Here is a 23,799-nt window from a genome sequence, read left to right as displayed (position 1 = left end):
AGTATGTCAAGGATGCAGCACACTTTCTCCTCTGCAAAGACACAGCAAACAAGTCTTCACTGCTGCACAAAGACCCAAAATACTAACGACTGAACACCAAAAGAAAAAAACTTAAAACATAATTAACAAATTCAGGCTACATCTTTCAAGGCATACTTGCCCAGCTGCATCTCAAACTTTCATTTAATTTTTAGATTAGATTAGAATCAACTTTGTCATTGTGCTGAGTACAGACCCGAGGAAATTAAGAAGTTAGCATCCACCCAGAAGTGCAAATGGCAATACTCTCTATGAGGTAGAAAAGGTATGTACCAGCTCTGTGCAAATGTGCGAAGAAAAATGAAATTGGATGCACTTATAATGGGCTTCTATTCAACATTAATGCACTTCACATTCATAAAAGTTTTTTTTTTTACTATAAAGTGGAAATGTTATTACTGTTTGCATAAAATATCATTGTGGGATTATCTTTCTAAAAGCTTGACACAACGGCATCATTTAAACATCAGATGGTTTCATCTAACATGTTTATTAATGTATTTAAAAAGTAGGATTTACCTTGAAAAAAAATTACCTCAAAAATGAATATCAGGTCCAGTCAAAATGCTTTTAATAGCATTTAAATGCAAAAAAAAATAGATGTTATCCGTCAGTCGATGGCAAAACAAATGGCCCTTATTAACTTTCCACAACTTGCTATTTCAAATATTGCACTCCGGACTTGTCAGTTTTATGGACTACAACGATTAGCTCTTTTTTATAAATTTATCAACTTGTCATGTTAATGTTTTGTTGAGAAATTTACATTACATTGCAAGCGTTACTGATTGCAGAGAAGCTGACTGTGATGCTCCACTTGACCTGGCTACTAAAATGAGCTCGTGCACATTAACGTGTGACGTATGCAGCGAATAGCCAATCCGGTGATAGAGACACCACGATTAATTTTTACCTCTGAAAATAAAAAAAATAATTAAGTGGGGGAAAAAAACATGAAAAATGTAAACACATTTACACATTAACATGATCGTTATAAACGAAATAAATTACGCATTAATTTAGGAGAGAAACAAGAGGAGGAACATTATTGTGTCAACTTACAACTGATTGGTTCAATATCTGTATATGAACTGTGATTGATAACGTAACGTGCCCCCTTTCAAAATATAAAATGAATAATAATAAACAAAATAATATGATATACTGATAAAATTAGAAAATTTCATTTAAACGTTGGTTTCAAAATGATTACAGGGGCTGGGCCCAACTCATCCTGCCCTAAGAACAGGATGTATAGAGACCTGTATAACCTGTATAGAGACCCTTAGTGACTGCAAAATATAAAATATAATATAAATATAATATTGTTTGCTAGTATTACCATTTACTTAGTATTGTCATTTCAGTGATCATATTGCAGTGTAATATAAAGTGTGACAAATCTAAAAGAAACTCTTCAATGCAGGATGACAAAAGATTTATTTGCAAACATGCTTTACAAACGTTACACATTAAAATAAGTCTTAAAATAAATGTCAACAATCATATTTAAAAAGGTAGCTTCTTGGCGGAATGTCACATATGCTTTTGGAATCTCTATTTAAGTTCTTTACGCACTGAACTACAATGTATGTTTTGTGCAGTTAGGCTATTTCATGTACAACTTTTCACTATGAATGGGTTAAATTTGCATTTTCTTCTTGTGCATGCAAGGATCATTTTTAAGCTACTGAAATGCCCCGACATTAAATTTGATTGAAACTGAGACCTGAATTTAAGCATATATCGATAACTAAACATGACTCATTTCACGGAGGACCAAACAACAGTTAATAATAATAACAAACAATCTGTAATATCTTGATTGTTACCCTTATATGTCTCATTATTTTGCACTTAGATTTTGAATATTTATTGGTTTCCATTGATCAGAAAGGGTATATAAAACATCTCATGAGTCTAGGTAAACACCCCTAAGAAAGCAAAGATTCATCAAAAAAAAAAAAAAAAAAAATCCATGAAGCACTTTGGCTCATATTACACTTCATTTTCAAATAGTCATAAGGAGTTGCACACATAGCATGCTTCTGAAAAAGTATACAGTGACAATATTACCTCTCAGTGAATCAAACACATTCTTTGAAGCTGTACATTCAACCCTCTGTGGTAATACACACTGATACACATGATGGGGTAGTTGTGTGTTGCCATTTTTGGAAGAACGAGGATCTATTCATGGTAGACATGTTGTAATGGCAGACAAGGGAAATTTAATAAGGTAATTATTTTTATTGGAAAACAGCATTTTCAGTTTCTAGCATATGAACACTCAACCACACCCCCACACACACATACACTGGGCTGACCAAATAAAAATCTTCATAAGTTCACATAAAGTCATCTGTGCTGAGATAAATGTCTCATTTAAATTCATGAGTAGGAAGCATTTAGAAGGTTACGTTATACTGTTGAGTTGGAAAATGCCAAATGAATGAAGAAAGATTTGTCTCAGACTCCCTCTAATCTGAAATATTTGAAAGGAATAGTTCACCCAAAAATGACAATTCTGTCATCACTTATTCACACACATGTGTTAATCTTGACTATTGCTTTCTTTTTTCCATGGAACACAAAAGCAGAAATTTAGAACTGGTTCTCTATTTGCAATTACAAAGAAATGATCATAAAATAGACTGAATGTGCAAGAGTACTATTTAAAGTCTTCTGATGTCATACAATTATTTGTGTAATACACAAAGTTGTTATTCACTGATTTCTTCCCCTAGTGGGCGGTCTGTTAACTGTAAATTCAACCAGATCATTGACAAGTGGTCATATTCAGTCACAATAGTCCTCATTTACTTTCATTATCTTGAAGAGTGTCCCAAATATATACAAAATAGGTTTATACCACATATATATACAAAAACATATTAAATGCATAGCTTTTTTTAAATTCTAAACTGTGTATGTATAACAGCTCGACTTAACACAACTAAACTAGCAACTATTAAAGGTGCCATTGAATGAAAAACTGAATTATACCTCGGCATAGATGAATAACAAGAGTTCAGTACATGGAAATGACATACAGTGAGTCTCAAACACCATTGTTTCCTCCTTCTTATGTAAATCTCATTTGTTTAAAAGACCTCCGAAAAACAGGTGAATCTCAACATAACACCGACTGTTACGTAACAGTCGGGATCATTAATATGTACGCCCACAATATTTGCATATGCAAGCTCATGTTCAAGGCATTAGACAAGGGCAAAACGTCTGGATGTGCACAGCTGAATCGTCAGACTAGGTAAGCAAGCAAGGACAATAGCGAAAATTGGCAGATGGAGCAATAATAACTGACATGATCCATGATTACATGATGTTTTTAGTGATATTTGTAAATTGTCTTTCTAAATGTTTCGTTAGCATGTTGCTAATGTACTGTTAAATGTGGTTAAAGTTACCATTGTTTCTTACTGTATTCACGGAGACAAGAGAGCCGTCGCTATTTTCATTATTAAACACTTGCAGACAGTATAATTCATAAACACAACTTTATTCTTTGTAAATCTCTCCAACAGTGTAGCATTAGCCGTTAGCCACGGAGCATAGCCTCAAACTCATTCAGAATCAATGTAAACATCAAAATAAACACTGTACTTACGCGATTAGACATGCTGCATGACGAACACTTTGTAAAGATCCATTTTGAGGGTTATATTAGCTGTTTGAACTTTTTTTATGTTGTTTAAGGCAAGCTCTTGGGGCGTGGAGCACGAGATTTAAAGGGCCACACACCCTGAATCGGCTCATTTCTAATTATGCCCCAAAATAGGCAGTTAAAAAAATGAATTAAAAAAAATCTATGGGGTATTTTGAGCTGAAACTTCACAGACACATTCAGGGGACACCTTAGACTTATATTATATCTTTTATGTTAACTTTAGCCCGTTAGCCATGGAGCACATCCACAAACTCATTCAGAATCAAATGTAAACATCCAAATAAATACTATACTCACAGGAATCGATGCATGCATGCAGCATGAATGACGGACACTTTGTAAAGATCCATTTTGAGGGTTATATTAGCTGTGTGAACTTTGTTTATGAGAGCTCAGGGGCGGGAGAGCGCGAGATTTAAAGGGGCCGCGCACTGAATCAGTGCATATATAATTATGGCTCAAAATAGGCAGTTAAAAAAATTAATAAAAAAAAATCTATGGGGTATTTTGAGCTGAAACTTCACAGACATGTTCAGGGGACACCTTAGACTTATATTACATCTTGTTAAAACTGGTTCTAGGGCACCTTTAATACCTGGAAATTCTTCCCTTTCAATATATTAAACTGTATAAAGAAAATGCATTAGACATTTTTAATGGATCTGCTATTTTTCTGGTCACAGAAAAATAGTGGCCCAAATATTATTTAAAAATTCTGCTTTGTGTCCCACGGAAGAAAGATTGTAATGCAGGTTTGAAATACATTTTGGGTGAACTATCCCTTTAATAGTTCCAACATTCATCCTCTTGCAGGACTCATTTAGGCAAAAGATCAACTCTTAAACTCAAATAAAAAAAATAATAAAAAAATTAAGTTAAATTAAAAACAGCAACGTCATAAAACTGTCAAAACATATTATGGCAGATCTAACCTTGTTTGCACACCCTTGGCATGTTCAGTCGAGTCTAACATCTACATTTATCTTTAAGTAAATACACTATTGAAAACCGTGGCCAAAAATTCCATAAAGCTCTTTTGCTTGTGCAATGCACTGCACACCTCATTATGCATGCCTCCTCTTTCTCATCATTAAATGTCGAACCATGGGTGGGCTAAAATAGTTATGAATTTCAGGGAACACAGATGGCATATTACGGTAACCGTAACAGATATGCTTACGCAAGAGCTCGGAGTGGTGAAAAACACTGCATTATATAGTGATGATTTATATCGTCATTTGCTATGGCTTGCTTTCTCTATAACAGGAAATAACAAACAAAAAACCTGAAGCACCAACATATTATCTTTACAACTATCTTATGAATACATAAATAAATGCAATTATAATTGTTCCATTTAAAGGTGAAACACATCAAATGGATTTTACTATGTTACTTAGTATATACAGACACGTTATGCATTAATGTACAATTCTTTACATTGGTGAAGCATTCTTTCCTGTTTGGTTTGATTTTTCAAGTGCTCAGAATGTAAAGCTTGCCTTACAGCAATGCGTTCCTTAACAGCTGCACATAACATTATTTAAGCTGTTGCTTAAGAAATTGTATCCATTTGTGGCACTGCCTTCGAAATGTTTGATGATGCCTTAGTAGGTTTATCATCTTCCTTTTTTCAAAATCGACCCTACATGCGAAAAGTACACCTTTAAATACGGTCTCCAAATAAACCCTAACTAACAGTCCTCCCAAAGTGTCCTATAGTTGCAAAGTGTTTAAGAGTAGCAGCATGACAGCAAGGCACAGGACGAATGTGCTGTCCACCAAATCCATTTCTAAACTACTTTAAAGCTGCTTCTCAGTCTATCTGATTGCCAGATTATATTCTTGTGCTTTCAGGAGGTTGGTGAGTGGGCTTGTAGAAGGTGTAATTGGGAAATCATGATGCAAGAGGTTGTGCATGTCTACTTGATTCACAGTGTAATAGGGAGAAATCTCGTTCCCCTACAGAGTCTAGTAAAATGGAGTTTACAAAGGTTTCGGAGACCCAACCCGAGTCCAGCGGCATCCATTTTGGAAGTGTTGGATGCTGACTCTTCAACTTCGCACACTATTTCCTCCTCACTGAGGCAGGAAACCTGAGTTTATCGCTGTGTATTACATCCTGTGTATGATGTACGTCTTTGAAGCTCTCAGATTTTTAGTTACGCCTGGGCTACAGTTCTGCTGCAGCTTGAACGGTGTTTGAGCACATTATGAAAATCTAACGCAAATATTACTGCTCTTATGCTGTATATATTAAGACAAGAGTCAATGAGGTGTACTGTAGCAGTGCAAGAACGTGGCTATGGAAGCATGAGCCTTTTATAGTGCTATAATGCAGGTCTGTAATGATGTGACTGTAAGCTACGTCTTTGTTGCCTTTGGAGGAAGAGCAGTGAAGGTAAAGTTGCAGCGCCTTTCAGTCCTGCACCAGCGTTTCTCTCCAGTTAAAGCTGTGATTCGGTCCATGGGTGAGCGGCAAGATGGGCGGGTCCACAAGCTGCCAAACGCCTGTCTCACCCATCTCTTCACAAGCACAAAAGCCTAAGTAAGGTATCTTTGAGAGAGAAATGGAAAGGGGGGGGGGGGGGGGTATTTAGATTGTTTATATTGTGTGTGTGTGTGTGTGTATATATATTATATATATATATATATATATATATAAAACATTGAAATATCGAAATAAATATGTAAATTGACACTACCATACAGAAGTTTGGGGTCAGGAGATTTTTTTCATGTTTTTGAAAGAGTCTCTTATGCTCACCAACGCAGCATTTAGTCAAAAATACAGTAAAACAGCATATTGTAAAATATTATTACAGTCAATCCGGTGAAATAGAATTATTTTCTATTTTAATACATTTTAAAATGGAATGCATTGCTGTGATGGCAAAGCTGAATTTTCAGCAACATTACTCCAGTCTTCAGTCTCACATGAATCATTCTAACATGACGTTTTGGACAAAAATATTTCTTATTTATTATCAACATCGAAACTGTTGTGCTGCTTAATATTTAGTTGGATTCGTGTAACTTTTCCAACTTGATTTTTTTTTAAAGTTAAAAAAGCAGCATTTATTTGAAATAGAAATCTTTCATATATGTAAAAGTCTTTACTGCCACTTTTGATCAATTTAATGCAACTTTGCTGTATAAAAGTATTAATTTCTTGCAAAAAATATCAGTGACCTCAAACTTTTGAACAATTATGTATAAATCTAAATAGTTTTAAAGTTCTAATATATTAAATATTGTCTGTTATTTATATACATACCTTTATACAAGAATGTGTGTGTGTGTGTGTGTGTGTGTGTGTGTGTGTGTGTGTGTGTGTGTGTGTGTGTGCACAAATTTGTATAATGACATGGGTATTACACTGGTATTACAACGTTAACATGAAATATGAGTACATTTCATGAGTCCTCATATTTAAAATAGCTTTAAAAACATTTTATTAAAAATGTAAAAATGCTGAATGTTTTCTGTGCTGGGTAGGTTTAGAGGTGGGGGTAGTATAGGGGGCTAGAATGTACAGTTTGTACAGTATAAAAACCATTACGCCTATGGAATGTCCTCACTAAGATAGCAAAACAAACTTGTGTGTGAGTGTGTAAAATAGAGAAATAAAATATTTAGAAAATGCACAAGAGATCTGACCTTTCTGACCACTTGCACAAAGTCTTTAGAGTTCTGTGGGGTCAGACCCTGTATCTGCCTCGTACAAGCCTCAAGAGAGGAAGCATGGGCCACAATCAGCACTGTATTTCCTGTTGGACACCAGAACATGTTATATATGGTCAATATATAACAGTACAGATTAAAAAAAGTGCAAAAAAGTACATGCACTCATGACCTACCCAGATTATTGCACTCTGACAGAATTTCACGCGTCACTTGGAAGCTGCGACTGATGTAAGTTTCATAGGACTCAGACACGGCCAGTTTACTGATGGGTATATGAGGTCTGCAGGGGAACAAGACAACTTAATAATTCCATTTACTGCAGGAAGAACAATAAATAATGCTATCGATAAGCAACATTACAATCAAAAAGTGTAGCAAAAGGATGAGCGTCTAATAAAATACCTGTACGTTGTATCCACACTAAGGTTAGCAGCAGCCAGGTCTGCAGGAGGAATCCAGGCGGGTAATGAGGTTCCCGACACCCATTTAGTCCACTCAAACAAACCCGGCTCAACTCTGATCTTAGTCTTCCCATCCTTTTGAAGACCTGAGATATACAGTCCAAAACAGAGAAAGAGGCACATAGGAAGAAATTGCTTTAGGGACGTAAATTGGCATGGCTAATGAAGTAGAAACTGATTCGCGTAGAAACAAAAGAGAGATGAAAGAGCGATGAAGGTAATATTTTACCTCTGAGGATATGATGAGCTGTTTGCACGCAGCGCAGAGATGGAGAACAGTATATAAAGTCTACTACTGTATTACTTTCTAGAAGAGCCTCCCCTGTGAAACAAACCACACATAAACACATGTTAGTGCAGATAGTGGAGCAGAAATGACATCTTTAATGCCATTCATGTGATCTTGATCTTGAAGTGTATTTAACAGTGATGAGGGACTGACCGACTAGGCGAGCCTGCGTGGATCCGAACACAGTAATAGGGCAGTCCTTATCATAGTCCCTGAACCCCCCACTCCTTACTGGGAGACTTGCCGGCATATTGAGGTTTGACCGCACATACCGACCTGCTCAATATACACAAATATAGACAAATGAGTACGCATTGAGAAATTACACATCAACAGAGTTCTCACACAATTTAGCCCATAAATTCCCTTGTTTTTTTTTTTCTTCTGGATATAGTTACTTTATTTTTGTTGATTTATAGCTGATGAAATGTTTTAGAGCTTAATATAACTGTTACATTTTAAAACTCACTAATATTTCCAGCTTTTCCGGCTGGTTGTGGGAACAACTATAAAGAACGGATTTGGAAAGTTGAAATCAGACCTTTGGCATCAAAGCACTGAGTGATCCAGTGTTTCCCAAACACTACATCCATTCTCTCACCATGGCGACACACGAACAACGTTCTTTTAGGCAATCGAGACTGATTGGGTCGTAGGATCTAAAACAAATAATTATGAATAAAACATTAGCTTTCATATTAGCACAAAGTCCCACCCTCAAAAGTCAGGCATGTGATCAGCTAAAGACAAAAAAAGAAGGAAAACCATATATAATTACCACCATATATTATTAAAAAATATATATTTTATCAAATGAATAAAGATATATGTTATGTAGCAATAATACATACTATTGTACTGTAAAATAAAAAATTCAAGTATTTAATATTCATGATATTATTTAATATATTGTAATACAATTTATGTTTTAATAGCATTGTTATTATTATTAATAATAACAATGTTAATAATTATTATTATCATTAATATTATTTTGTTTTTATTTTATAGACAAACAGTAAAATTGCAATACCAACATTTATGGTTGTCTTCATTTCTTAAACCCATGGACCTTTTATTTTGGCAGAAAACCACAGGGAGACCTTAAGGCTTCTCTTTGTTGACAACAACAGATAAACGATTCTCATGACAAATTTGGGAAGATGGTTGGATCATGTTGCGCTCTGAACCAGGGACGTGCACAGGGGGGTTGCTCAGGTTGCCCGGGCAACTGCCCATATGCCCTTCTCGACTCACGTTGCCCTTCCGAGGTGGAAAAAAATAAATAAAAAAATCGTACAATGGATGCAGAATTTCAAGTAGGCCTAGATAAAAAAAAATAAAAAAAAATCTCAAAGCCTCATTCACTTCCATATTCGGGCACCCGTCCAAAAGTGAAAGTCAGTAGGGGAAGGGCAAACTCTGTTTACGTGGCTGCAGCGCTGCACGCGACCGGCACCTGAGCTGAGCCTGCATGAGCGGCACTAGAAGGAGATTGTCGCGGTTGTCGGGTGAGACGACTTAATGTTGTCGGAAAGGTGAGTAAGGTTATAATCGTTAACGAAAACGAACGAAAAAACGAAAACTAGGTGGGGAAAAAAAATCGTCGTTAACTGAAATGAAAATAAAAACGAGGCATTACAAAAAAAAAAAACGATAACTAACCAAAACTGTAATGTGTGTTTGGCAAAACTAACTAAAATAAAATAAAATTATAGATTCAAGTAAGGAATAATTGACGACGGGCCGTTGAATTATTAGAGGGGGGGTTAGAGGAGTGGTTGGTAGGGGAGTGCCCTTTTTTAGGTCAGAGCAACTGCCCCTCAAAATTCCTGTGCACGTCCCTGCTCTGAACCCTGGCTAACCCACGCTAGGAGTGCACTGCAGATGGCAGCGCAAGTTTGTACACCACTGTGCACCAATGTCAGGATGTGCATGAAATAAATGTATTTGAAAACGTAATATTTTACAGTTTATTTAACCATTTTTAAGGCTATTTCCCGATTTCAATCATCATACAGTAATTTGCACCACAACCCACCCCTCCACCCCCCTTTTTTCTCAGATTTACGCAATTCACGTGGGTCATACTTTTCATCTGTATAAATACGGAAAAATAACATCCCTGAAAGTGTTTTACCTGCATAGACTGACATATGACGCTAAGACTGGGGGGATCCAATGGCATGGGATCATCAAGGAGACGACCATCCAAGTGTGGGTCAAAAAAAATCCCACCCATTGCACCTCTGATATTGGTTGGGGGGGTTCCATTAAGGAAAGAGAAAGACCTGAAAAAAAAAAGATAATGAGATGAAAGTAATGAGATGCAGAGATGTAAATATTTCAGTTACAGTTCAGCTTTTAGATCTAGATCATACCATTCAAAAGTTTGGGCTGTTTTTGAAAAATGTCTCTTATGCTCAGCAAGGCTGCATTTATTTTATTAAAAAAACAGTGATATTGTGAAATATCTTTACAATTTAAAATAACTGCTTTCTATTTTAATATATTTTAAAAAGTAATTTATTCCTGTGATGACAGAGCTAAAATTTCAATAGTCATTACTTCATGATCTTTCCAAAATCATTCTAATCTATTGTTTAAAATCATTACTCATAATAATTCATGGCTGCATATCAGTATTTTTTTGGAAACTGTGAATTTATCACCTGGTTTCACAAACACGGTTTAGACTGAGCCAGGATTAGGCCTTAGTTCAATTAGTACATTTAAGTAGCTTTTATAAACATGCCTTAGAAAAAAAACATTACTATATATTTTAAGATATGTCAGTGCAAGTTGCTTTCAGTTAAAACAGCTCAAACGTGCATTTTAGGGACTAGGTTTAAGCCTTGTCCGTTATGTTTTAGGATTCTCTGATGAATAGAAAGATCCATCTTACCCATGAAATACCCAAGTGTCACACTCATCAGCCCTATTGACGTAATTTTCTGGCAGTAGCCCAGATAACCCTGTGCTCATCGAGGTCCCGTAGACCCAGCCCTCACTGGCAGTGGTCTGCTCTATAGATGACATGAAGATGAAGTCACTGGGCATCAGCTCCAGTTCATCATCATTCTGAGGCACATAAGGGTACATCACCCGCAGGGTCTTAAAACAAAGAGACAGAAAAGTTACAAAGCCACCTAAGCCATATGATAACATAATTTTTAATTAGTAATCTTTCAGCATTATCAAGCATTTTAATTAAATATATTCAGTGTTCAAAGTATTAACCCATGTAGATATTAATAACATTGCACTACAAAGTGTATACATCTAACTTAATTATAATTTAGAAATTACTAAAATAATTGTATGGATGCAGATGAATGTAAGTGATACAATGGTATGTTTTATTTCCTATAGATGACTTTCTGTAGCAAATATTTGACATCAACAATAGTAAATTACATGGTAAATTCTCTTAAAGGTGCCCAAGAATGCTTTTTCACAAGATGTAATATAAGTCTAAGGTGTCCCCTGAATGTGTCTGTGAAGTTTCAGCTCAAAATACCCCATAGGTTTTTTTTTATTAATTTTTTTAACTGCCTATTTTGGGGCATCATTAAGTATACACTGATTTTTTCAGCGCGCCGCCCCTTTAAATCGCGTGCTCCCTGCCACACGAGCTCTCGACTATATTACAGTGCATTTACAAAGTTCACACAGCTAATATAACCCTCAAATGGATCTTTACAAGATGTTCGTCATGCATGCTGTATGCATGCTTCGAATTATGTGAGTAAAGTATTTATTTTGATGTTTAAGTTTGATTCTGTATGAGTTTGAGGCTGTGCTCTGTAGCTAACGGCTAATTCTACACTGTTGGAGAGATTTATAAAGAATGAAGTTGTGTTTATGAATTATACAGACTGCACATGTTTAAAAATTAAAATAGCGACGGCTCTCTTGTCTCCATGAATACAGTAAGAAACGATGGTAACTTTAACCACATTTAACAGTACATTAGCAACATGCTAATGAAACATTTAGAAAGACAATTTACAAATGTCACTAAAAATATCATGCTATCATGGATCATGTCAGTTATTGTTGCTCCATCTGCCATTTTTCGCTGTTGTTCTTGCTGGCTTACCTTGTCTATGCACAGATCCAGACGTTAATACTGCCTTTCCTTGTCTAATGCCTTGAACATGGGCTGGCATATATGCAAATATTGGGGTCATACATATTAATGATCCCGACTGTTACATAACAGTCGGTGTTATGTTGAGATCCGCGTGTTTTCCGGAAGTCTTTTAAACAAATGAGATTTATATAAGAAGGAGGAAGCAATGGGGTTTGAAACTCAGTGTATGTCTTTTCCATGTACTGAACTCTTGTTATTTAACTATGCCAATATAAATTCAATTTTTGATTCTAGGGCACCTTTAAAACAAAACATTATATTCTTTAGCAAAAGAAACAATGGGTAACAACCAATACACTACCTCATGATTGGCAAATCGGATGTCTCGTGAAAAGAGTACAGCTTGCCAATCACAGCACAGGGTTATGTCTACACTTTTGGCAAGTTTTTCTAATGATGCATGATGATTGGTTTGGAAGTGGTAGGCCAGAGTTACGTGAAGCTGTTTCTTATGGGGCTCCACATGAGCATCTGAAGAGAGAGAATGTTTATTATTTTACATTGCACAAACCTATTGGCCATGCAAATATCTGTTTTCTTCCATGCCAGAAAAGCACGCTAAAATTTGAAATTGAACTGAATAAGGAAGAAAGGGAGCAACAAAGAAAATCATGATTATTGCTCATCATAACAAACAAACACATATAAACACACACACCTGCTTTGGATGCTGCCTCAGTGGCAAAGTCTGCAGCAAAGCTCTTGATCACCTCAGCCACCTTCTCCTCCACAAAGAGGCCAATGAAGTTTGAGGATGAGTAGAACTCGAGGGGAAGCGGGGAAGGGAAACGACCTTTCCACTGACCTACCACAGCCTGCAGAGCTTCACAGAGGGCATCTACCTTAGCGTCTGCACACTGCGGTGACAAAGAGAGACAGTCCTTCAGTGATGCTGTCAAGAACACCGAACATACACTACCTTTTAAAAGTCTGTGGTTAGTACGTTTTTTTGGTTTAAAAAAAGATGAATACTTTTATTCAGCAAGGGCACATTATGTTGATCAAAAGTGACAGTAAAGACTTTTACAATGTTATGAAAAATTCTATTTCATATAAAGGCTGTTCTTTTGAAATTTCTATCCAGCATGATTTCTGAAGGATGATGTGACACTGAAGGCTGGAGTAATAGCTGCTGACATTTTAAAATATATTAAAATAAAAAACAGTTCTTTATATTGTCATAATATGTCACAATATTACTCTTTTACTATATTTTTGATCAAATAAATGCAGTCTTAATGAGAATAAGAGACAACAACTTTGAACGGCCATGTATATCATACATGCTGGGGAAGATTATCAATAATTAATTACTTGAATTTGGGTCTGTTTGTCAAACAAAGGTGTTGCATCACTTCAAAGTATAGTCTAAATATTGGACCACTTTAATGGTACTTTTTATAATAATTTTATATCCTTTTGGAGTGTTAAATCTTCTGGTGTACATTACCAGCAAATATTTTTTGCTTTAGTTACATTATAAGGCTTGAGTTTTTCCTTTCGGATAAGCATCTGCTAAATTATGGAATTTAATACAGCGTGAATCATTATGTAATTTTAGTAAATTTACTTTTATATATAGTTTCTAAGGTTGGTGTTGAAAGAAAGCACTGTTAAAAATTGTATTTATTAAGTAAAACAAAGCTAAAGAACAGCGCTAAGAAACATGCATAAATGGTTGGATATGTTAATGAAGTGCTCTGACCATGAAGAACTGGCAGAGGGTTATGTGTGGGAAGATGTTGTGGGCTTTGTTCTTTCCACATGTGATGCGACTCTGCTGCCAGAAGTTGGAGAGCTGGTTGAGGAGGGGACCGGTGGGTTTTAGATACAGCACATACTCCCTGGGTAAAGGATCATCCAGGAACGGGTCATCCACATGGGAAAACAACCTGTAGAAAACAGACATTCATCCCATGTTCGATATACTTTGCCAAGACATTATGAATAAGTGCACAGTACTTTTACTTTTTGGTTGGGATGGAAAGTAAGCACATGATTGGCTTAATTTCATTTTTAATGTGAGAACATATACTTCTGACTCCCTGCCAGCAGAGGGCAGCAGTAAACCATTAAAGTGCATTGAAGTGCACATGAAGCTGAGTTCATGAGTTTGAACCTATATAATAATGTAATGTTTCTTTTCAGTGTGTGTGTCTGTGGGCATGTTAAAATGTGGATCAGTACGGTTCAACTGAAATGAACGACTGTCAAATACGACATGGGTCACGGTGCATGTGTGTGGGTGTGAACACTCACCAATCACAGGCTGCTTGTACATTTCTGCCCCCAGTCGAAACCAGAGCTTTTAGCCTGTAACAGAAAGGACAGAGGGAGAGGAAGAGAGAGAGAGAGAGAGGCAGAGAGAGGGTGAGAGAGAGAGAGAGAGAGAGAGAGAGAGATCAGCTCAATTGCTGTACTGGTCACAAAATCAATGGCCTCCTTTCCGGAGGATGTTTATCAGTACATTAGCGCTGAGGACTTTTCTCAAAGATCTAAATCTGATATTACGGAGATGTTCTTCTATTGTTCCTATCTCTGTATGTGAAACATATATCAAGCATGAAATCACACACAGGCTAAACAAACTCTGATAACGCTCTAGACCACTGTCCCCCAGAACAGCACTGGGAAAGCTGGATAATCACTTGTTTACTGGCATTTATGAATATTGAGGAGGCTTACTTCTCCGGATTAGTTTAAAGAGGGTCATGTGAGCCAAAGCTACCTATAAGAAAAGCTCAAACACATTCAATGAGGCACAAATGTCTACTCACAAAATTTAAATGGGATGTCTAAAGCTATTTCATGCATTCTGACTTATTTACACTGCTAAAGAGTTAGATTCTCATGCTAAACATAGTCAATGGATGTATGAGACAGTATTTCTGTGCCAAAAACACTCCTTCAGGGCTCATATAAGTTTCGGAAAGTTTTTTTTTTTTTTTTTTGGAGTATGGCCCTATTTGATGTCATAAAGTGCAGAATTCCTTGTATGGGTACTTCTCCCGGAAGCACACGCACACATCAACCAGAGCGAGCCCATCAACGCGCTTCGTTCGGGTTACGGAAGTTGTCTGCAGTGCAGCACTGGACTGGCTCGAGAAAGATTTGTCATTTTGTTTTTAGACCATGAAATCAACAATGTCACCAAAGTAGTGGTAGTAGTTTTTGGTTGTGAGGGAAAGACAACCTTGTTCAGATTCCCAAAGAACCAAGAATTAAAGGATTAGTTTACTTTTAAATACACGTTTCCTGATAAATTTACTCACCCCCATGTCATCCAAGATGTTCATGTCTTTCTTTCGTCAGTTGAAAAGAAATGAAGGTTTTTGATGAAAACATTCCAGGATTTTTCTCCATATAGTGCATTTCAATGGCTACCAACAAATTGAAGGTCCAAACTGCAGTTTCAGTGCAGCTTCAAGGGCTTTAAACGATACCAGATGAGTAATAAGGGTCTTATCTAGCGAAACGATCAGTCATGTTCTACGCCTTCCCTATTCTACTTACGGAACGAACGTGGCGACAGTTTCGTTTTTTTCCATAAGTTGAATAGGGATGGCGTAGAACATTCAGCTTAAGCGTTATGAAGAATGCGGAAGCGGAAAGTACGTTCAAGGCGATATTTTGTTTATAAAGCATAAACGGTTGCATTTTTGTCGAAAAATACGGTAAGTAAAACTGCATCAAATGTCTGTGTTTTGTAGGCAATCGGCACATAAGTGCATATAATGTAAACAACACAAACATATAGTGAATCAAAAGTTATCTAGGGATAATATGATGATGTATTGCGTACTGTGACTCTTTAGTTCTGCCCACGGCACGCCTCCAGGAGCTCTACTGTTTTCGGAAAGAAGCGGTTTGGCTGTATCTGTCTTATGAATCTGATAAAAATAACGCTCTGAGGAGGTATGAAAGATGCAATACTACTCTATAGGTACTCAAGATTAACATAAGATTGGCAGAAACTGTGTGTGTTATGTCCCCTTTAAGATTCTGCACTATTTCTAGGTCACTAATAAAATAAGCAAATTTGTGGCATTTATCATGCGACGACCTTTATGCAAAATTATCACATTTCACTTGACTTGTAGAGTACTGGAAGCCTAAACACTGCTGTCATTAAAGCAAAAACTTCTCAAAACAGATTATATATTATATATTATTTGGGGTCAGTAAGACTTTTTATAAAATACATTAATACTTTTATTCAGCAAAGATACATTAAATTTATCAAAAGTGATAGTAAAGACTTTTACATTGTAACAGAAAAAAAATTCTATTCCAAATAAATGCTGATCTTTTTAAGATTCTATTTACTGTAGTACCCTGAAAAAAATGTATCATGTTTTCAACAATGATAATAATAAATGTTTCTTGAAAACTAAATCAACATATTAGAATGATTTCTGAAGGATTATGTGACACTGAAGACTGGAGTGATGATGTTGACAATTCAGCTTCGCTGTCACAGAAATAAATTACATTTTAAAATATATTAAAAGAAAAAAACTAAATATTACTGTTTTTATTGTATTTTTGATCAAATAAATGAAGTCTTGGTGAGCTACTAAAAAAAAAAAATCTTACTGACACCAAACTTTTGAACGATATTATATATTCTTACAAAAGTTATATTTTGGATGCGTAAAGAAGAACAACCCCCTGAATTTATCAATGCATTGAACATCTCACAAATGCTCACCAAGTCTGACTCATTTAGCATGTGTCTGGCTTATAAAGATCATAGTGGAAAATAATATCACTTGGTCTGTGGTTTAAAGAACTGTGATGAAAAAGGAAATATGTTCTATCTCTCTCAGTTCATAAAACACTCGCCACAGCCTCCTCCTCTCTCTCTCTGGTTCTCTTTTATTCTTGCTTTTTATCATACAGAACTAAAAGGTGTAATTAAAAGCAATCTGACACCTATGGTACAATAATTTAGGGTCACAGACCCACTTATTTGTGCAAGGCCATCTCTAACACATGCACACACACGTTCACAGATAGTGGAAGTACATTACTTGGTAGAGATAATTGCACATAATCTTCTCATGTGTAGGTTGATATTATTTCCTCTGCTCACATCTATACTGTAAAATGACATATAATCCAATCTAAGGTCATGCTAAACTCACTATGTCATTTCCTCATGTGTCAGCTGACATCTCAAAGGCTTTTTTCCTGAGCTGATTAAATTATCTTCTAAATCTAATTAGGGTCTTTTTATAAAAGCTCTAAAAATCACACACTCTAACTAACTCTCAGGGGAAATGGAGTGTTGTGCACCGTGGATCCATTTGAAACCTCACAGTAAAACCGAAAATGCTGCTTGAGGTTTGAAGAAAGCAGAAAAAAAGACACCAAAATGACTACATAAAGACAACGTAAAGGGATGGCCTGCTGCTAAACGATGATCAATCCGTGAAAATACGAGTACTCTGAGATACATTTAATCTCATCCTACCATAGACATTTAATTTCCGCTAACTCAGGATCACGAAAAAGTTCTTCAGTGACGGATTAATGAAACAATACGAATGAACCAGAGCAACATTTCACTACAAGTGTATAGACGTGCTTCCCTTACGCCTCGCGAGAAAAACCATGACAAGACACAAGAACAGAGTCACGCGTCAGAGATGAGGGAAATTATGCAGATTATGCAGATTGTTCAAAGTACAGGAAACCTCTGGTGATCGGCGCTCCACAATGCATATCTGACAATGTATCAGAGCATTATAAGCAAACTAACAACAAACATTTATATTCATTGCAGATGCAACAAAGTGATTTCTAATGCAGATCCCCAACTATCTGCAACAAAGTATGAAAACAGTAAAACTAAAAAGTTTACCATTTAAAATTACTTTTCCATTTTAATATATTTTAAAATGTAATTCATTCCTGTGATGAATTTTCAGCATCATTACTCCAGTATTCAGTCACTGTCACATGATCCTTCAGAAATCATTCTAATATGCTGATTTAGTGCTTGAGAAACATTAAAAATTTTGCTGAAGGCTTTCTTTGTTGAAAAGAACATCATTTACTTGAAATAGAAAACTTTTGTAACAATCTAAATGCCCTTGCTGTCACATTTCAACATGTTTTACACTCACGCATACATACATACACATTTGTTTTGTTCATTTTATGTATTGATTTGCCTCAGTTGAATTTGAAGATTACTGTAAAAGTCTATAACGTTGTGTGTGCATTTTTGTGTGTGGTAATCCAGTTCACAGCATATCCACTGCACTCAATTGCTCTATATTTGGTTGGCTTCCCAGAGAAGATGGTCATCATGCCAACTAACCCTCAGGGCCCAAAGCCACAATCCATGCTGGGATGGGGAAGCCCATGATGCACAGCCATATGTCTACAAACACATAAACATGCAAAGATGTATGCATTTATACACTCACAAGCTAAACACGTATGAAGCAAGCATGTACTGTATGTAGAGCCAAACCATGTTCAAAATGTGCACAATCACACACACAAACCAACTCTGGACACGACACACTCACCAAGGTTTATGACATTGAAACATGGTGAGACACAGACTTTCATACATGCATGATCAAGTTCAGATGACCGTGCAGTCTTGCATACACAATTTTTTCATTTGTGGTGAGCTATTCTGTCATGAATGAAAATAAAACAAAGATTGTTCCTTAAAACAAATCCAAAGCGGGAAAAAAAATTGTTTTACAGTTAATCACAAAAAGCCTGGCGTACAAAATATATCTGTATAAATGTTGGTGTCAACATACAAGGTGCTGACAGCTGTAGCAGCAAAATCCCCATCCAACAGCAAAAGCACCACAAGTAAACTTCAACCATCCGGTTTGTTATGAAGTTAATATGTAAAAGAACAATAATGGAAGCTCTGTAGAGTAAATTTATTCCTAAACCACTCAAGGTTGGCCTGAAGTTGAATATTAGTAGTCACATATAAACCTGCATTAATCAAAGGGATTTAAACAGGTTATTAAGGAGCATTTGAACAAACTCGACACTTGCACGTTGAAGACTTCATCACACCCCAATCTAACACTCCACCCACATGCGCAAACTTTCATCACGTATGTACATCCACAAAAACACAAGAAAAGCCAATCACAAGAAACAAAAGTGAGGCCACACACATACCAGCTCCTATACAGACCATATGCTAAACAGCACAGATATTTATTCGACCTAATGCACATACAAAATAAGAACTGAAAATCACTGTGCATCCGGGATCACACATAGAAAGGCACACACACACTTTGGTTTGATTATCCATCAGCCTCTATATATGTGTGTGTCTGTATTGTGTTACAGGCCATCTCCTCCTCCCTTCCCCTCTGGTCAGTGCTCCAGGCAGGAACTCAATGATTTATTTATAACCTGTATTTCCTGTGCAGCATTTGAGAGGGATGAAAAGGCTGGTCCAGGGAGTACATTTGTCTGGGTGTGCTTTTGTGTGTGGGTTTGGCTGAATATGACTATTCATGTACAAAAAAAAAAAAAAAGATACACTCTTATCTACTTTTTTTTTTTTTTCCTGCCTGTTATTAATCAGCCCTTGTAACATTTTCTTGAGAGGTGGAGTACAAATGTGCAACATATGCATAGAGAATTGGGTCTAAGTCAGTGCATATTTTTGCCATCATTCTCTCTGCTTTGGCCCAATCTCCAAACTCTATGGGGAAATAGTCACTTCCTGTTTACAGAGGAGTAAGTTAGCATGTATTCCCATTCAGCACAACACAGCGCAACACCCACCCACACACACAAACACACATATAGAGATATAAAAGGGTGTCCTAAAAGGGTGTCCTCGGTGCAAATTAGCACAGGAAGACTCGATGATATTAATAATGAGGGGATTTCTTTAGACATTAAAGCCCGATTTAGTTCCTGAACACTTTTGTCTCAAATTTTTATTACACAAAACAAAATTGTTGAGCTTGTTTTTTGCTGAGGAACAATCCACATGTAAACCATACACTGTAAATAAAATCAGAAGTTGAGAAAACTCAAACACTTGAGGCAACCAGCTTTAGGATTTGTTTGAGTATGTTCCGATTAAGGATGAAAAAAAAGTGGTATCAACTTAATTAAAGTTGGTTTGTGCTTTCAGCAAACACAATATAATAAGTTCTATAAACAAAGCTAGTTTTTTTACTTGTGGATCCAAGTTCAAAAAGCTTGTATTTTAAGTTAAGCGGAGTATTAATATTACATAATAGTGATAAATAACTTTCTTAGTTTGTCTAACTTGTGTTTCAAAGTATATAGGCCTACTCATTGAAAACTTCACAGAAGAGAACACTAATCACTTATGACTTGAAACACAACTTTTACAATAAAATATAATCAAAAACGCTATGTAGAGATAAAACATCAATTAATTCTGAATAACAAACATTTATGTCATCATAAGTGTCCGTCCTTTGGCCAAAAACACAAATTATTCAAGCGCAACATTAGTGATCAAACTGAGCATGCTCAGAAGCCTGTTAGTTGGACCCTTGTCACCAAATTTGAAATGGCAGGTTCATGCTGTTAAACTTGTTTCTCAAGGTTCTCATACTAAAAACGGACTTTATTTAATTTTAAGTAATGTTGTGATTTTGTAAGTAAGGTTTAGAGAACAAAATCTTTCTCATTTGTAAATTTCCCACTGAGGTCAAACTTGCACACATCACATACATCAGTGAGGGTCAGATTATATTGCAGTTCTAATAAGTTACCGGCCAACTGGTGAGCAGCCCCATTTAGCTTGCCAAAACCTATTTGGCGCTTGAAGGGTGTTAATTTTGGATCTTACCATCACACCATCTCTCTTTCTCTTCCATTCTTTTATTGCTCCTCCATCCCACACAGAGAAAATGAGAGGAAAGAATAACAAATGCAGCGTGTGATGTCTCTGATTGTTCTGCTTTCTCCCTCCGTGCACATATCCTCATGCGCAATTGTTATCCTCTGACAATAAGCCCTTCTCCCTCTGTAAGTAACAGGGCTGGCTGGCCGTGAAGATCTTTTCACACTCATCTCGTGTTCTCTACCCGCATAGTTAACAGCTTATTATGTTAAAACTACAGGGAAGACACTCGCAGCTTTTGTGAGTGTGTTCTCGCCTGGTTAGGGTGCATGAGTCCGGACAGATGGCGACACTGTTTATGTAGATGGAGACGGGTAGGACCAACGGGGCATTAAAGAGAGGAAGAATCAGAAGATTCATAAAGAAAAATGGAACTTATTCATGTAACGCAAGCAATATTAAAGAGAAAGAACTGAAAATAGCTTCTTATATCTGTGAATTGCTGTACAAGCAAGCAAGTATAAAACTGTAGTTGAGATAAAGAGTGCGTCTGCGGTGTTTAGGTGTGACCATGGGTTTGAACATGAGTATGCATGACTAAAACATGATTCATTGTGACTGAAAAATTAACAACAATTTCTGCCATTTAGAAATGTCACAATAGACAGAAAGAGACGTATGAAGGTCAAGATTCCAAAGGCATAATCAGAATCAAACTGCCGCTTCTTCCACTACAGCTCATCATCTGGAAACTTTGAGCTTGATTCTGTAGTGTTTCTGTCTCATGTTCTCAGATTCAGTGTTCAGTTTGGTTCAAATATAATCAGGACAAGGGTTTTACAAGAAGAGATGTAATGCTAACTATGCAACAAAAAAAAAAGTAAAGTGCTTGTGTGAAGGACAACACAATGAACATATTCTATGATGTACCATGCAAATACTGTGGTATCATACCATAAAGTATATCAAAGTACCATGGTATTTCCATTTGATACCATCACTGACTCTACCATAGAAATTACATGGTACTTTTTTTGTGATAATTGGTTAACTGTAAGTTACCTTACCATATACGTTGAAAAACTGTAAATAGTTTAACATTGCATTATATGCAATTTTACTGTTGAATACTGTCAAGTGTATGGTTTTTGCAAATAAAAACTATATAATTACAGGGAAAAAAGTAAAAGGCTATTCCCATGCAGAAGCCCCAGCATGATACATCACATATGATTGTATGTCATTTAAATAGTTTTGTTTCTTCTTATTTCAGTAAAGCATGGTATTTTGGAGTTACATGTTTATTTTATTAATGTTTAATGCATTATTTTAGTGTCGTGTGTTACAGTGATGGTGTTTTGTCTTTGCGTGTTTGACCCCGTGCACCATCTTTGTAAATTATTGAGCATGTTTTATAGACATACCACTTGTGATGAACCGATTCATTATGCTGTCCCGTAACACCTGAAACGTTGTCACCATATTGTTTACAGTGAATCTCTTGAAACCACAGATGTTGTTTTATACCATAAATAAGTTATTTTTACAGTGTAGTTATGGTTAGCTAGTTGGCTAGAGTAACAACACACACAACACACAAACCGATATTTATTTACTGTGCAAAATTTACAAAATTACATACAGCAACAAAATGTTAAATATAGTTATGGTAACTCTGGTTTCTGCCAAAGTTTCTATAACACAACTGCATTAATTCAGTATTAGCCACTGTCATCAAAAAGGAACAAAAATAAAGATTCTGAGAAAAGATAACATCTTACATTATTTGATTACACTATTCATATAAATACACTATAGATACACTAAGGCATTAGTGTATTTAGGATGATGACTGTAAGGCTCAGCGGAAACGTTCAATTTTGAATGTAAAGCCAGATTGTCATCTGCAAGTGTGACATTTAGCTGAAAACAGCTCTATGATATCGTACAGAGAGAAACAAATGAAGACTTTAGAAGCTACAGTACATTATGTCCCAAACATTTTAGATTATTCATTATGATTTATTCATTTCTGCTCTATGATTTATTCATCATTAGTTTATTCATAGCTAGAGGAGACAGGGTAGATGAGAAAAGAAACATCAGAGAAAGGTAAAAATTTAAACCCTTTCGCTAATTAATTTCTACACAAATGCCTTATGCCATTAGACGACACCAGTCAACTAACACATCCAACAAAATACTAGTCACTACAAAAATATTGGTCAGTTAAAAAGAAGTCAAAAAATATTCTGAAAGCCTCTCTGTTGGGCCATCCAAAATTTTTCAATAACAATAATACTAGTAACATGAACTATGAAAAACATATCTAAAGCTTTTATTAATCTCAGTTCATGTAAAATTCAACATTTACTAATACGCTATTAAAATTAAAAGTTTTATCTGTTATTATATATTTAATGGATCTGATAACATGATGAACTAACAATTTTTTTTATTAACAAAGGCTAATAAAAACTGTAACAAATGCATTGCTCACTGTGTTACCATAACATCTGTAGCAATTATGGTATTTTTATGGAAACTACAGTTAGCATAAATGTAAAGGCCTATTTAATGTCACATTATGGAAATTAATTTTAATTGCAGAATAAATGTGAGGACGGAATATCAAAGGAATACAGAGAT

The 23,799-nt window shown here is 35.9% G+C and overlaps 1 protein-coding gene across 1 annotated transcript in view; it reads right to left on the bottom strand.

The window, feature by feature from the left end:
• Window positions 1-4,480: 4,480 nt before the first annotated feature.
• The window catches only part of ubash3ba (ubiquitin associated and SH3 domain containing Ba), a 29,177-nt gene continuing 9,858 nt past the window's right edge, over window positions 4,481-23,799 (bottom strand). Inside the window, exons 2-14 of the mRNA XM_048187711.1 lie at window positions 14,580-14,633; window positions 14,026-14,212; window positions 12,979-13,177; window positions 12,622-12,791; window positions 11,070-11,278; window positions 10,305-10,455; window positions 8,706-8,823; window positions 8,318-8,440; window positions 8,105-8,197; window positions 7,817-7,961; window positions 7,588-7,694; window positions 7,388-7,497; window positions 4,481-6,284 (exon numbers count right to left, since the gene is read on the bottom strand). Of these exons, the coding sequence (XP_048043668.1) occupies window positions 6,147-6,284; window positions 7,388-7,497; window positions 7,588-7,694; window positions 7,817-7,961; window positions 8,105-8,197; window positions 8,318-8,440; window positions 8,706-8,823; window positions 10,305-10,455; window positions 11,070-11,278; window positions 12,622-12,791; window positions 12,979-13,177; window positions 14,026-14,212; window positions 14,580-14,633 (1,804 nt within the window). The 3' untranslated portion in view covers window positions 4,481-6,146. The remainder of the gene's footprint in view (window positions 6,285-7,387; window positions 7,498-7,587; window positions 7,695-7,816; window positions 7,962-8,104; window positions 8,198-8,317; window positions 8,441-8,705; window positions 8,824-10,304; window positions 10,456-11,069; window positions 11,279-12,621; window positions 12,792-12,978; window positions 13,178-14,025; window positions 14,213-14,579; window positions 14,634-23,799) is intronic.

The sequence above is a fragment of the Megalobrama amblycephala genome, linkage group LG4, assembly GCF_018812025.1.
Source record: "Megalobrama amblycephala isolate DHTTF-2021 linkage group LG4, ASM1881202v1, whole genome shotgun sequence".
In the NCBI taxonomy this organism is placed as follows: Eukaryota; Metazoa; Chordata; class Actinopteri; order Cypriniformes; family Xenocyprididae; genus Megalobrama; species Megalobrama amblycephala.
This window is presented reverse-complemented; position numbering and strand designations above follow the sequence as displayed.